The sequence below is a fragment of the Rhinolophus ferrumequinum genome, chromosome 23 (genome assembly GCF_004115265.2).
Source record: "Rhinolophus ferrumequinum isolate MPI-CBG mRhiFer1 chromosome 23, mRhiFer1_v1.p, whole genome shotgun sequence".
Classification (NCBI taxonomy): Eukaryota; Metazoa; Chordata; class Mammalia; order Chiroptera; family Rhinolophidae; genus Rhinolophus; species Rhinolophus ferrumequinum.
Window position 1 is genome coordinate 4,629,295 of NC_046306.1, and position 16,136 is coordinate 4,645,430.

Genomic DNA, 16,136 nt, shown 5'->3' on the forward strand with positions numbered 1-16,136 from the left:
CCACCTTGGTTTCCCCACCTCAGTAAATGGCTCCTCCCTTCTTCCAGGTGCTTCAGCCGAGAGTGAGGAAGTCACATGTGACTCCTCCCTTTCTCACACCTTTTACGTCCAATCCCTCAGCAAATTCTGTCAGTTTTCCTCACAAAATAGATTCAGGATTGATCGTTTTTCAGGTTTGAACGTTTTGCTCCAGTTATCTGACCACTGGGTGAAACTGGGTGAAGGGTACATGGGGCCTCCCTGTGTACTTTTTCCCCCTGCAACTTCCTCTGTAATTATCTCAAAACAGAACATTAAAAATAAAGTAAATTCTAAAGATGGATTTTAAAAATGAACTGTCAAGTTTCTGGCCATCTCTGGCCAAATCTGCTCCCACTGCTTGGGTTCAATCCCTGTCACGTGTCCCTGGACAGTTCACGTCACCTCCCCTGGGTGTCTGGCTTCCTTCCTTGATGCTACAGTCCAGTCTCCAGGGGCAGCCTGAGATGGTCTTTTGCAAACAACTCAAGTTGCCCCCTCCTCGGCTCGAACACCCGTGGTTTCCACCTCATGCAGACTATATGAGTAACCTGGGGCTGCAGTAACAAAGTACCACAAGCGGCGGGGGCGGGGGGTGGGGGAGGCTTAAAACAACAGAGCTTTGTTCCCTCACTGTCCGGAGCCCAGAAGACCAAAATCAAGGTGCCCCAGCAATGCACACCCTCTGGAGGCCCCCACCTTGATTCTTCCAGCTGCTGGTGGCCCCTGGCATTACTTTGGTGTTCCTTGGCGCTTCATCTTCTCATGGTGTCGTGTGTGTGTGTGTGTGTGTGTGTGTGTGTGTGTGTGTGTGTGTGTGTTCATGCGGCCTTCTTCTAAGGACAGCAGTCATTAGATCAGGGCCCTTCCTAATCCACTATGACCTCATCTTAACTAATTATATCTGCAAAGTCACATCCTGAGGTTCTAGGGGACGTATATTTGGGGGGACGCTCTTCTACCCAGTAAACAGAGGAAGGAGGAGCCCTCGCTGACGCCCACAGGCCGTGTTACCTGTGCCCTGCCGCCCCCCACCACTTAGCCCTCTGCTCGCCCCTTCTGCCCCTCTCCCCCGTCCCTGCTCTGATCCGGCCAGGCCAGCCTCCGCACTGCTCCTTGGACACGCCCACCTGGCTCTCACCTCGGGGCTTTTGCCTTCTCCCCACATCCCCACGGGGCTCCGTCCCTCACTGTTACCCAGTTCCCTGCTCCAACGGCCCCCCGCAGACCATGGCAGGCACCGGGGCTGTGTGCAGCCGTCGCCACCCTCCTTGGCGCCGAGCAGGACTGCGCCCAGCTCTCGGGATTAGGTAGACGGTGGGACCTGCTATGCCCAGAGAAATGTGAGGGGAACTCTGAGTAGCTGGAGGCCTTCTGCAGACCTCAGCCCGGCTCCTGTCACTCCCCCTGCTTCGTGCTTTCACCACGAGACGCCTGCGGTCTATGTTTCCTGCCCGCCTGCCCCACTGGCACGCACGCCCAGGGACAGGGGTTTCTGTCTGTGGTTCCCCAGTGTGTTCCAACCTCCTAACACGACCTGGCATAGAGTTAAGTGCTGAATAAATACAGGCTGGACCGCTGGGTAACGAATGCGTGCGTGAGCTGTGAGCGCGAATGCGACCACCCGCCAACGGCCTCTCCTCTAACCTCTCTTCTATGCCTCTGGCTGCTTTCGGTCTAGGGCAGAGCATCAACCCCAAGTTGGCAGGCCTGATCGGGCGGCACGGGCCCCAGAACAAGCAGCCCTTCATGGTGGCCTTCTTCAAAGCCACCGAGGTCCACCTCCGCAGCACCCGCTCCACGGGCAGCAAGCAGCGCAGCCAGAACCGCTCCAAGACGCCCAAGAACCAGGAAGCCCTGCGGGTGGCCAACGTGGCAGGTACGCCCGGCGGGGGAAGGTCAAAGCACAGACCCCGGGGTCCCACAGGGCCCCAGCGGGGAGCGACTCGAAATCCACTCATGTGCTCCACAGATGGTTCTGGAACCAACACAGCAGGAAGCAAAACCCACAAAATCCCTTCCTGCTCAGAGCTCACCCTGTGCATTTTGTCCAAGCCATAAATTTATTCAGAAACGCAAGTACCAAAACATGAGTATAACACGATGCCAATCGTGTAAGTTTCTAAGTAGACAAAACAATGGCTGCAAATAAATGAAAGAACTATGAAAACATGCGTGGGAAGACTCCACACCAACTTCCCCAGGGAGGCTGCTGCTTAGGCGTGGGGAAGAGGAGAAAGGGGGGACTTTGCCCATCTTTCCTTTATTTCTTCAAGTGAAAAGTATTTGAAGCTCGTGGCAAAGTTTAATACTTGTTAAGTGTGGGGTTTTCTCACCCAGAGTCCTTCCTCCAGAGCTCTGGGTTGGTCATGAGGTAGAGAAAGATCCGAGGCTGGAGAGCACATCAGCTCTCCTGCCTCCTGGGCCCGGGGTGAGTCTGAGGGAGCACGGAAAGGGAACATGGGAGTATTTAGAAAACAGTAGTGAAGTGGCAAAGCAGCCCGCCCCCCAAATACCTTCATGTTGTCAGTACCGTCTTTTGCCTCACCTAGTCGATTTTGCACTTTCTGTTTCTTTTCTTTTTCGAGGGAGAAGGTTGCTGTGGTTGGTGAGGTTTTTAGGAGCAGGGCCCCAGATGGAGCCCCATGTGTGCAGGGTTCTGTTGGGGTTCTGTTCTGACAGGAGCATCCATCCTTTTTTAAAACAGGTCTGTGAACCCCCACCTCAAAAAGCACCCAAGTCTCTGAATTTGATTGGAAACCTCCTCTGTGCTGGGGTTCAATGGTGAAAGCCGGCATAGTCTGCCCTCGGGACTGCAGGAGCAGGCCGTCATTCACAGCCACACCCATGACAGGGCTGAGACTTGGGGGATGGTGACTCACCTTTGGGGAAGGGGGTTCAGAGCAGACTTCCCAGCCGAGAGCTGTGGGAGGCGCAGGCACCCACGAGGCCAGGCTGGGTCGACTCCAGCTCTCCAGGCAGCGGGACCTGCAGGTGCAGAGAGAGATCTGCGATGGGAGGTTGCACGGCACCTGTGAGGGGCGGGGAGAGGGCCCGGAGGCTGGGACAAGGGGACAGGGGCCACGGAGGTGAGCGAGATCAAGTGTCTTCTTGGGAGGTATATCTTGAGGTTGAGCTTCATCCAAAACAGATTTGGAAGGCTTGGCAGAGTTTCAAGCTATGGTGTGGGCTGGGGGCGATAGGACGATCGTTCTGATCGTCCTGGCTGCTCTGAGAATGATGGGGAGCAAGGCGGGGGGGTCAGAGTAGGCAGCCTCGTTAGAGGCCTCTCCGTACAACCAGGCAGGAAGTGCTGGCAAATTCCATCCCAGCAAACACTCCTGTGTCCTGGAACCTATCAGGGGTACCTCAAAGTCTCAGAATTCGACACCTGCTTTCCCCCACTGCATCCTCATCAAACCCTCATCAGGCCTCCATTTACATACCCCCCCAGACGGGACTCTCACTACCTAACATGGCAGCTGTTCTACCTTGCCGGGAATCTGCCTCCTTCCCATAGCTGTCTACTTCCTGGCCCATTGGAAGTTCATCTAAATCCTACCTGGAAGTTTAATAAGAAAAAAATCCCGAGTCCTGGGTCCCATTGCAGGCGTAGAGAGCCAGACTGAGTGTGTGTGAGACAGTATTCATGCCCTTTCGCAGTGCATTACCTCACATGGCAGCTGGCCGTCCAGTCGTCGGGCCACACATGTTGAATCGTGTCACGGCAGCACTTGATACGTTGGAAGGACACATGCTGTAGCGTGCTGCCTGCCGTGAAGCTTCCTTTCTTGCAGGCTAACCCACCCCCAGGGCCTTCACTGCTTCACAGGGTGTGGGTTGGGGTTGAGAGACTGGGCTCGTTGCTGCCCTTCCGTTTCCGTCCCCCCACCCACATTTGGACTTGACCTCCTGGAAATTGGCCATCCTCATCAGATGCCCCTCGGGGCTGGAAGCTGAGCCCCAGCACTCGTTCGCTGCTCAGGCGGGGTCTCCTGCAGATGGATGAAGCAGCAGCCTTGCCTCCAGCTCACCAGCTGGCTGTTGGGATAAGTGAGGCAGGGCGGGAGGGTTAGCGGGGCTGGGCCTACTACTTGAGTGTCCCTTTTCTCCCCCTTTCTGCACCAACATTGCCAGCTGCTTGGTGCACTGAGTAAAGAAGGATTTGAAGCTATCTGAGGGCTCAGGGAGAAGAAAATGCTGTGATTGATTAGCAGTGTCTATCAGGAGCAGCGGAAGGGCAGGTAGCAGCCTGAGTGCCAATTTTCCCAACCCTGTCTTAAAGCAAAGCTGTGATATTTGGTTTAGTGTTGAAACCCAAGGCCCAACAGACCAAGGCTGCGAGCATTTCATGGAGCTAGTTGTGGACAAGCAACTGTGGTGTGTGGTGTGTGTGTGTGTGTGTGTGTGTGTGTGTGTGTGTCAGACAGAGAGAGACAGAGATTTCTACATGTTTACCAATGCTCGGTTCCTAACCCCAATGCCTACAAACCTTACATACTTCTGGAAAACCCTGGTGCATAATTTTCAGTCCTCAGAGAAACCTCAGTAGTGTGTTTTTCTAGGAAGCCAGTGGGAGTTGACTTTCTGCCCTCTTGTTTCTTCTTGGTGGTGGTGCTGATGGGGACCGATGGGCCCTATCTGTGCCCCTTCTCATTCCCCAGGAGGGGTGAGCATTGCGTGGTGAGCTGGCCTCACTCGGTGAGGCTGGTTGGAAGATCCCTCCTGCAGCCGGCCTTGTGGGCTGTGGATGGGCTTCCATTCCCTCCGGAATCCAGGCAGATGTCAGCATCTAAACAACATGTGTGTATAAAAGAAACCAGTGTCCACAGAAGGGTCCAGAGAGCGCTGTGAGCTAAGACTGTGTGAGCGAGGGAAGGGGACATTGGCACCTCCCTTGTAGGACCGTTTGCTGGGGCTGAAAATGAGAGTTTTAAGGCTACAGGTCCTCGAATGGCATTTGTGTCAGAAAAGACACCCTCCAGCTTTCTGAGTTTGTGCTCCCACCAATGCCTTAGACTGAGGACACGTGTGTGTGTGTGTTTCCTGTCCCGCTCCCCCACTTTGCTCCTCTGCTTTCTTGTCCATGCAGAAAACAGCAGCACTGACCAGAGGCAGGCCTGCAAGAAGCATGAGCTGTACGTTAGCTTCCGTGACCTGGGCTGGCAGGTAAGGGGGCGTGGCCGGATCCACCCTCCACGTGGGCTCCCCACTCCTCCCCCAAGGCTGTGTCCCACATGGGCGCTGATTCGTGTGTCTCGTCTACATCAGTTAATACTTTGGTATCAAGTGTCCTGACTAAGGTAGAGGATTTAGGTTAAGGATCCGGGGTACCTCATGAAAGCAAGAGCAGAAATGTGGTTGAGACTCAAGCTAGAACCAGGAACCCAAACACGTTGGACTCTGAACCTCATTCTTCACGTGAACCCTATTTCCATCCTGCGGCGGGCTGTTTCTCTCAGATGTGGCCAAGCCTGTGTGCTAGAATCCAGCAGCCTGGAGAGCTGGCTCCTGCCCTCTGCTCTGTTTGCCCCTCCTTCCCCCTTTCATGATTCAGATTCCCAGGGAAGGGACTGATTGGCCCAGTTCGGATCAGGTGCTTGGTCCTGAACCAATCAGCTGTCTTAGGGGTGGGATCATGTTTTAGGAACATGACTGCCCCCTCGGGCACCATTTGGATGGAGTGGGGCAAAGGGAAGGGGATGAATCCTAGGAAAGGAGTGAGGGTCAGAGCGTCCCACACCTTTAAGCCCCTAAGACATCCTGGGCCCCTAAGATGTCTGAGCCCCTAAGACGTCTTCCATGCAGTGGAGATGCAGCCACCAGCATTGCAGTGTGCCTGCCCCATGGAGCGCAGATATCGCTGGACGGGGCGTTGTCGTAAGATCACCAGGTCAAATCGGAGAGTCCAGATTCTCCCCTAGGTATCATCATGCCCACCTACATTCCCAGGGCCCCTGTGCACACAGCCAGCTTGTACCCCCCTTGATTCCGTCCTCACACTTATGACAACACCCGTGCTCTTTCGGGGCACCGGTTTCTGCTCGAGAGCTGGAACAGAGCCCCCGACTCCAGGGTCTGCTGGAAGGTTCCATGGACTAGAGTCAAGGAGGGTTGTATTTATTGCTAGGACAGTATTTCCTTGCTGACCCAACCCTAAAGGCAAGCTTGGCCATGCGCTCTGTTTAGGAGCAGCACGGGCGTACCAGACACTGTGCTGGGCCCTCTACTCTATCGTTAATTCTCACCTTTACGGGTTATTAGTCCGCCTCCCAGGTAGGTGAACTGACGCAGGGACGTTTTGTTTTTGCAAACTGCCAATTTGTTATCGCCCTGTAAGGGTAAAGTTGATGCCACCCCAGCCACCCCTCTCTGTGCCACCTTCCGATAAAGCCACTCAGTGTCCATTCGGGGCTCAGCCCGGCCCTGCAGTGGTCCTTCTCTCATTTTGCATTCCGCTGGGACCATGAAAGGCTGCCACCCATTTCTCCTGCTTCTGCAGGACCCCCAGCTGCTCAGGAGGGCGTGGGCCGTGTCTCTGATCTCTGGCCCACCGGAGGAGGGTTTTGGTCCCGAGGGTGGGACCCTACAGCTACACTTTCCATCTGGTTCTGGACGCAGCTCTCTGTGTGTGTGTCTCTCTCTCTCGGCCTCTCTCTCTGACTTGCTGTCTGTCTCGCTCTCTCTCTGGCAGGACTGGATCATTGCCCCCGAGGGTTATGCCGCCTACTACTGTGAGGGGGAGTGCGCCTTCCCTCTGAACTCCTACATGAACGCCACCAACCATGCCATCGTGCAGACACTGGTGAGTGGGGCCCACCCGCCTCCTGGGGCGTGGGCAGCTGGGGAGCAGGACCACACGGGGGCCTGGGCCCTTCTGTTTTCAAGAGCTCCTTTCTCTAGTAAAAAAAGATTAAAAATTATATTTTACTACTGTGTTGGCATAAAGGTGTGGATTCTTCAACCGTAAAGTTTATCTGTTTCTCGTTAATTTTAAAAGAAATTAGAACAGTTTCGTGGATTCCTAGAGGATTGTGGGTAGCAGTCACTGCCTGACGGAGACGGGCCCTGGCCCTGCCTCTGTCTGGGGACTGTTGTCCTCTGCTGGCGCCATGTCTGCTCCACGCCTACAGGCCTGTCCCTACCCCCCGTGTCTGGTCTTCCCCTGGTCGGGAGCTGGAGAGCTCAGAGCTCGTGTCTCCCCCTCCTACTAGCCTTGAACTTCGCAGTTCAGTCCTTCAAGGGTGTTTATGGAGCGTCTACTGTCTGGAGCCCCTGCACAGGGAGCTGGGGACACTTTGGGGAACAGCACAGACTGGTCCCTGCCCTCAGGGCCTCGTTTTCCAGAGGAGGAAACCATACAGTAAACAAAGGAGTTTACTATTCCTCCTCCTTCTGAGAGGGAGGAAGTGACAGGAAGATGACAAACAGGATATTGGGATAGAAGACGGGCTGGGTCGCCATGGGGCTATTTCAGGTTGAACTTCCATGGGGTCATTGGAGGGGTCAGTGTGATAATGAAATTAAAGCTCTCAGCACGGCATCCTGCACTGGTGACACTCAGTAGATGTCATCTGTACTACTCTACCGATAGCCGCAGGAAGCTTAGGGACTTGGTTCTTCAGCTTAGAATCTGAGGTTCGAAGACCTGGGTTATCTAGCTCCCTGCCATGACCTTTATTTGGGCCCTTCCTGATGACTGGTCATCCTCCCTGGCTTGAATGCTTCTGATAACAGACAGCTCACTACCCAGGTCCCTCCCTCTGTCCTGCACTTCTGTTTGTTACGGAGCTTTAATGCTACTGTTGGTTAGTAGCCCTTCTCTTCCCTTTCCCTGCCCCATGTGTTCCGTCTTAGAGGAAAAGCTCCTCTATTCCTTTCAGCTGGACCAGGCTCTACCCTTAAAGGGGAGGCCTCTTTTCTTGGCATTGCTTTGCCAGGACCCTCCCTCCCCCAACAGGAACCTGCAAGGCCTATTTAGGATTGACGGTTCCCAGGCTGGACATGAATAGTCCCCCAGCCTGTTCCCCAGTACAGTATCCCCCCTAAGCTCCTGCTCTGAGGCCCCTGGGAGGGGCCGGGAGTGCCTCCCGGGCTGCCAGGGGCACACCTGTACCCTTCTCTGACCTTGCCTGGAGAGCCCTGGGACCACCCCCTCAATCTGTGTTTTACCAGAGACCTCTAGGATCAGAATGAATCCTCCAATTATTCTGAAATGGGGATCTTATAAGGAGGTGAATCCTCGCTTTCTAGAGAGTCCTAGTGACATACAGAGGAAAGGAGTTGACAGTTGACAGCTGGGGTTTGCTTTAAAGGTATTCAAGAGTGAAGGAGATGGGGAAAGGTTTCGATTTTAAGGTTTGAAATTGTCCCTAATAAAAAGTTTAAAAAGTGTGCTTGTCTATGTCAGAAGTCACAGACTGGAGGCTGGTGAGCAGGGGCGACCAGAGTGCTGTCACTTGGCACCCATGGTCTGTCGCAGACATGGGAGTTTCACCTTTAAAAAAAGCAAAACAGGAACCAAATCTCCGGTCTGCCCTGAACACTCGGCACGTCTGCTTGCACTGGCTTCAGTAGATTGTAGTCAGTTTGCCCCACTCCTCACTATTCCCTATTGTCTCACTCCTGGCCTTGTTCACTTCATTGGTGGCACTCGTGTGGCCCCTGCAGGCATTTGAATTTGTTTGCTGTTGACCCTGGTCCTCTGTGAGGTACACAGAAGCCCATTAGTGAGAAGAAGCAGTAAACCTGAGTGACTGGCCGGCTTCTTTCTTCATTCTTACCTTCTGGATAGTCTGCTTTCTTGTTGACGTCCACTCAAGTGTTTGCCCTAGTTCTTTTCCTCTTATTTTTAATTATTATTTTTTTAAATTATTATTTGCCTCAAGAGGCAAATAGTCTCGTATGGTCTAGACCTGTGGCATCCAATACAGTAACCGCTTTTACAGGTGCTTCTTGAACATTTGAAGTTTGCCCAGTCTGAATCGAGATGTTTCTGTATAAATATAAAATACACACTGGGTCGTGAAGACTTAAAGTATTAAAAAAAAAAAGTGAAATGTCTCATTAAGGATATTTTATGTTAAGCACATGTTGAAATGATAATAGTTTTGAAATACTGGGTTAAATTAAATATATTATTTAAATTAATTTCACCTGCTTCTTTCCCAGCTTTTTCAGTGTGGCTGAAAGAACTTTTAAAATTACACATGTGACTTGCATTATATTTTCCTCAGACAGGCCAGGTCGAGCCCAGATATCAGCAATATTTTTCGGAAAAGGGCCAGGTGGTAAATATTTTTGACTTTGAGAGTCGTAAGTTCTCTGTTGCCACTGCTCAGCTCTGCCCTTGCAGTGCAAAAGCAGCCTGAGATATCAGTAAAGGAGTGGGCCTGGCTGTATGCCAACAAAACTTGATTCACAGAACCAGGCAGTGGGGCAGGATTCGGCCTGCAGGCGGACCCTAGTCTAGCTCAGTGGTTTTTAACTTGGGACAGGTTTGTCCGCCAGGGAACATTTGCTGTCCAGAGACTCTTTTGAATGTCATGATGGGGATGGGTGGGGTGGGGTGTGGAGTGCTTCTGATTTCTAGTGGGTAGAGCCCCGGGGTGCTGAGCCTACATCCTACAGAGCACAGGACAGCCCCCAACGGAGAATGATTGAGCCCCTAACTTCCCAGCTATGTGCGGACAAACCTCCAGATAAACACTTTGGTTCCCTCGTCCATGAGACGGGGATAATCACAGAACGAAGTGATTAGACATCACGCGCATTGGGCGTGCTTGGTGCATGTCACCTGTAGTCATGCTGCCCAAGCAGTAGTGTCCCTTGTAGACATAAGGAGGCCGGAGAGAAGGGACTCACGGCTTCTCACCGCTGCCAACGTTTTGGTGTGTGTGTTCCAGGTCCACTTTATCAACCCGGAAACAGTCCCCAAGCCTTGCTGCGCCCCGACTCAACTCAATGCCATCTCTGTCCTGTACTTCGATGACAGCTCCAACGTCATCCTGAAGAAATACAGAAACATGGTTGTCCGGGCCTGCGGCTGCCACTAGCCCCTCCCGGAAGGCAGACCCTTTGGGGCCACATTTTTCCGGACAGCTGTCACCGCCCAGCGTCTCCCACTGCTCGCCGTGGCAAGGAGCCCGCAGACCACCGCCTCTCGCGAGACCTTCCCGTCCCCTCCCCAGCTTTAACGGTGTAGGAGCACTAAGGAATTTGGGAGGCAAATGGCTTTTCATCAGTCTTTTGTTGTCGTCCTAGGGACAAGATCCTACAAGCTGCTGCCGGCAAAACCTAACAGGAAGGAAAATAGATCAAGAAAAACTGCCCGGCCACGATCATTGGCTGTGAAGTGTCGGCCGTGCACTGACTCGTTCCCAGGAGTAATTAGGGGCGCCCTTCGGCCAGGCCACCCAGCAGCGGGAGGAAAGGGCGCGGAGAGGGGCGGGCACGTTTGTGTCTGTGCTAAAGGAAAACTGACGCGGAAGTTCCTGTAACAAATGTCACAATAAAACGAATGAATGAAAATGGTTAGGATGTTACAGATATATTTTCCTAAACAATTTATCCCCATTTCTTGGTTTACTCTGATTTCGTAAACAGGAGCTGTGGCTGGCGGAGGGCGGGGGAGGCCCCCTGTCCGTTCCATTCGGGTTCCGTTCTGAGGCTTGCAGAGGCCCAGGGTTTACGCAGACTTACCCAAATCCAAGATTTGGCTGGGAGGGGAAAAGGCAACTTCCTGCCCAGAGGAAGGGGCGTGTTGACCCTGAAGGGAACATGGGCTTCGTCCTGTCCTTCCGCTGGGCGTGTGAGGGCAGAAATGAACGGAGGCAGGTGAAGGAAGGCCGGCAGATGTTGGCAAGTGGCTCTCCAGCTTCCCTCCGTGCTAGGACGTCAGTGTGAAGGTCAGAGTAAGGAGGCCAACATTCAGTACAGAACTTGCAACTTCACCCTGAACTCCGGCCAACGTGGCCCTACTTACAGAAGCACCAAGGAAACCTAGCTCTCGATTAGGGCTGGGCAGGGGGCCATCCCTCCCCAAGTGGGGCCCTCCATCTGTTGTTCACGAGCAGCAGTGTTCTGAAGTCTGGGTTCCAACTGGGCCTCTGGGCTTCCTCTTTTCATTTGCAGACCCCCGTTGAGGGCTCTGCAAACATTCCACTCCTTGAAGCATAGTGGCGGTCTGCTGGGTGTAAGGTCTGCTGGATGTGAATCTCAAATGGAAGGCTCTAGAAACCTTTTTGAGAGTGACATCCTAATCAAGTGTCCTGACTCAAAGGTGCCATTTCTGATGTGGCTCTTGGCAAGAGCCTTCCTTGCCTTGGACGGTGGGTCCCTTAAAGGGTGTGTGTCTGGCCTGCAGCTACAGCACAGGCCTTGGGGAGTACAGAGCTGTCTGTGAACAAAGAGCGGGGGTACCCATGAGGCCCGGGGCCCCTGGAGTCTGTTCCAGTGGAGAACTGTGTCTCCATCGTGACCAAGTTGGTTCCTGGAAACTTTGGGGCCCTGTTTTTACTTTCTTTTGTTTTTTCTTCTCCAGTAGCTTGGGCTGCAGCCTTTGCTCTGCCTGGTCGACAGGGAAGAGTTGCTGTTTTTGTGATAATTTTGTTTTGTCTGTCGGCAGGTCTGGGGATTTTTGTATGATTCCCTCTTGGTACAAGTTTTCTCACCACTTATGCCCCAAACGGCCTCTCGTTGGCCTCGTTTGTACATTGAAACGTGTAAATAGTTGTTACAAAACAAAGAAATTATTTATGTCCATCTGAAGCTCTTTTTAGACCCTCCTCCAACCCCTCGTTCGGGACCATGAGCTCGCTTTCCTCCAACCTGCTTGTTTTGTTATTTAAGACTATTTATTAACGGTCAGACCAATGTACCTTCGGCTGTTGCACAGAACAGTCCTAAGCGAAAATTCTGTACAAATAGACAAAATAAAAAGGATTTTGACTTTGCAATAAAAGGAGACATTTGGTTCTGGTTCTTGGGCCTGTGTGTCTTGTTTTTTTCCTCTCAACTCCGACCCTGGAGTTCTCTTGGTCTGCTGAGAACGCTCTGGACTCCACCGCGTACGCGCTGTTTATCATCCAGGCCCCGGGGAGAAGGGGCACTCGTCAATATTTGGTGCAGCTGTGTGGGGCTCCGGGCAGGAGAGATGGAACCAAACAACAAATGTGAATTTGGTAGGCTCGACTACAAAGATCCTTCATTGAATTACAGTGCAGCTGTCAGCAGCTGTTTCAAAAAGGCAGGGGGTAAATTAGCTGTGTTTACTGCTAACATAGTTGAAAGGTTGAGTCATCCTAATAAAATAGAGGCACAAGAAAGAAAAAAAAAGGATGGGGGGGCAAAGAGTACACCCAAAACTTTAAAGCAGGACAGGCGCCAGACCTGACATTGTCCAGTGCAAATTATTTCGGTGGTTCGGGGACTCCTGCTGGCTCCAGGCTCCGGTCGTGGATGGTCGGTCCACTTCGGACCTGGGGACGGCAGGCAGCCGGGGCTGCTGCCCACCTGCAGGGCGCCTCACCTGGATTCCGTTGGGTTTTGAAGTGCACACTAAGGTCACCTGATGGATGTCAGAATCCCGGGCGTTCCTTGGCCAGGCTGTTTGCTCTTCCCTGGGTGCCTCAAACAAGCGGCCGCTCTTAACAAGTTCCAGCCCCTGTGATTTCCAAACCCTCTTGACATTGTCCTAATGCGCTATTTAGCTTTTGTTCTCCTTCCAGGCTAAAGACCAGAGCCACAAACCAGAGGGCCACATGTGCCTGCAGACGTGTCTTATTGCCCCCTGCGTGGTGTTGATGCTTTTTTTTTTTTTTTTTCACAAAAAGGGAATTCATTGCCAGTATGTTTTTGAAAAATAAGAAGATTGGGGTGAGAAAAAAAAAAAATCCCACATTCTGGCTTCTCTTGAGAAATTGGCCGTCGTGGCCACTCCGGGCCCCGTTCCTGCGGGAAGGTCTGGGCTGGAGCCCAAGCACCGTTGTGGCTGACGCCTCCCCTCCTTCCTCTCACCTCTGCACAGAGACGCACATGTTAGCTGCTGTTTTAAAACTTGCAGATTTCTATTTGTCTCTCTTAAGAGTAGGACAGTGAAAGCTAGACAGAGGGCCACACACTTCAGGAAGAAGAGAGGACAAGCCTTCTTTTGTTCATCCCTGGCTCACATTCCCCATTGGGCACCTAGGTTGGCTCCTCAGGTGGGGCTGTTGGTGGCAGTAACCCCACAGATGGCCTCCCCTGTTGCCTTCACCTTCCCCCGCTCCTGGTTTCCCTTTCTTATCCGTTTCCACCTTAGAGCATTATTTCGTTGCCTCTTCTCCCAATCCTGTTCACTGAGCACCTGTGGCAGGTACCGTTGCTCCCACTGCTCGGCGGTGCTGTGCTGTGCTGATAGGGCACAAGAGGGCATTTCTCGGGGGCAGAAGTTTAGGCAAAGTGTAGCTGGTTCTCTGCTCCTGAACTCACAAGCTAAAATCCAGGTGTCCGTCAGCAGCTGCATTCCCACCTAGAGCTGGGGTCCTCTTCCAGGCTCATGCAGGTAGCTGGCCAAATTCACTTCCTGGCAGTTGTAGGTCTGAGGTCCCCATTTTGTTGCTGGCTGTCAGCCACCACTGTCAGCTCCTAAAGGCCATTCCCACATCCTTTCCATGTGGTCCGCTCACAGTGTGGCAGCTTCATTCTTCAAAGCCAGCAGGAGAATCTCTTACTTCTTTTAAGGATTCACCTGCTTAGGTCAGACCCACCCAGGATAATCTCCCTTTGATCAACTCGAAGTCAATTGATTAGGGGCCTTAATTACATCCGTGAAATGCCTTCACCTTTTGAAGTGATAATTATATATTGGGCAGAAATCTTGGGGGGTCGTCTTACAATTCTGCGTGCACACTACCCAACCAGCCCTAAGTCTGGAGTATCTGATGGAGAAGGGGACCCTCTCTCCCAGGCCCCAGCCCCGTGCACTCAGGCCACCCCTCTGAGGAGCCTCAGTGACCTCTCGCAGACATGCTTCCCCTCTGGTGTCTGGAGCTGACGGATGGGCTGGTGTGCTTGAAGCGGAGGGAAGGTCGATTTGGTGTCAGAAATGTTGAGAGTGAAAACAGTTAAAACAAAACAAGTCACCTTCTGTAAGGTCACATATCCACAGGTTCCAGGAATTAGGACATGGACACCTCTGAGGGGCCATTACTAGCCTCCCACACCCCAGCCCCGTCCTCTGCTGCAATGGCACAACCCTGCTTGCTGTTCTCCACACCCCAGGACCCCCCCTGCCTCAGGGCCTTTGGACTGGCTCTGCTCCAGGCCCGGAAAGCTGTTCCCTAAGCAAGGCCAGATCTGTCCCCCGAGTTCCCTTGTGCAGCCCTCCTCAGATCCCTGTTGATAACGACAGTCCCCGCTCAGCCCTCTCTGTCCTGTTCCATAACGCCCAGTGCAACACAAAAAACTAAATGTTTTACTTACTTACGTGACTGTTATCGGTCTCCCTCTTGAGGGCAAGGGCTTTTGTCTGTTTGGGTCACTGTGCTGTCCCCAGTGCCCAGCCCAGGACTTGGCACACAGCACAGCTTCCTTGACAAGTGTGATGCATAAATGTCATTAGAGTTATAACAGGCCCTGCCCCCAGTAGCTGAACGGCCTCGGAAAAGCCTTCACCCCGGCCCTGTGGGCCTCGCCCTCTCAGATCAAGGGCAGAGCCAGGGGGCTGTTGGTCGGCTCCCTCTGGGCCGTCCTTTGGCAGCTGGGCAGCCATTGGGAGTCACCAGTGACACCTTTGCCCAGGGGTGCCCGGGAGCATGCTCCAACGGGCAGTGACCTGACCTCGGACTGTCATCCCAAACCCTGTCGCTGTCTCTCCTGTTTTTCCTGCTCTAGGAGAGGAAGGCACTAGGGGAAATTAGCAATGGTGAGTCTGACCGTAGGCCCGGGCTCTCCCAAACTCGCCTCATTATTTAATGCCAGGGGCGCGCCTCCAAAGAACACATTAATTCCCAGGAAAAGTGTGTGTGTGTGTGTTGGCGTGTGTGGGGCGACGGTGGAGGTGGAGGTAGAGGTGGGCCGGGGGCTGAGAGGTCGGCCACCGTTGGCTCAGAGGCCCGCACCCTTGTACTTGACCCTCAGTGGCGTATACCCAGCTCAATTAAGTTACAGAAATGCTGAATAAAAAGGGTTTCAACTGCTCAAGCCGAGAAATTCCATATTTGAGCTCTGACGCTTTCTAACCACATTCAGACCCGGGATCTCTCTGTTTCAGGCGGTTTTAGCAGAAGTCGTCCTACCGTCTCCGTGGAGCCCAGACTTGAAGAGCAACGGATTTGCCTCCCCACACTGCTCCCAGCACTACGCATCGGTCTGTGGGTGAGTGGGTCACCCAGAGGTGCCATGAGGGGGATGGAAATTGGGGGTCTGAGCAAACTCCTTCCCAGCCACCTTTGGGGCATGGTTTTCCGGCTCTGTGGAGCCTCTCCCGCCCTTCAAACAAGCTCTCGTCTTCATTCAACCCTTGTTTAGCGTGTTGATGAAGGAAAGGATGACAGATGACCTGGGCCCCCATCCCATCCTGTCCTTCTGAGTGGTCCCTAAAATAATACCATTAGTGGGGCCAGGCGAGGCGCTTTATCTCTGGAGCGGGCCTGCTGATAACGCTGAGCGGGTCCTCCCGGCAGCCCTGGGTGGGAGGGGGCGGCTATGGGCTTGGAGCGCGTAAAGGGGCTTTGGTTCCCAGCAGCCTGCTGACATTCCAGGGGTATAAATAGCCTGCAGGTTCGCAGCCTGAGTATGCACGTGTGACGTCGGCGGGGGAGCCTGGTCCCCGACACCCACTGTGTCAGGTGTGCACAGAGACCCGCCGCTGCTTCTGTCCTCAGGCAGAGTGGGGCCTGTGAGCTGCGGGGTGCCAGGTGGACTGACCCCGACATGTTTCCCCAGCCTTTGCCCAGCTGTGACCTGTCCCTGCGATCGGCTAGGAGGTGCTCACCTGCCATGCCATGACTTAAGCCTTGGTCTGGCTGCCTCTGGCTCAGGAGCCGAATGCTCCTCTGGTTAACATTAGTTCTTCTTGATCCTGGATTCGGAAATAAAGAACAGCACACAGGAAAAGATAAAAAAAAAAAAAAAAA

The 16,136-nt window shown here is 53.3% G+C and overlaps 1 protein-coding gene across 1 annotated transcript in view; it reads left to right on the forward strand.

Annotated features, from left to right (window-relative positions):
- Window positions 1–10,548, forward strand: part of BMP7 (bone morphogenetic protein 7) — a 77,662-nt gene extending 67,114 nt beyond the window's left edge. The window contains exons 4-7 of the mRNA XM_033095432.1: window positions 1,700–1,897; window positions 5,111–5,187; window positions 6,713–6,823; window positions 9,924–10,548. Coding sequence (XP_032951323.1) covers window positions 1,700–1,897; window positions 5,111–5,187; window positions 6,713–6,823; window positions 9,924–10,073 — 536 coding nt within the window. The 3' untranslated portion in view covers window positions 10,074–10,548. The remainder of the gene's footprint in view (window positions 1–1,699; window positions 1,898–5,110; window positions 5,188–6,712; window positions 6,824–9,923) is intronic.
- Window positions 10,549–16,136: the final 5,588 nt, after the last annotated feature.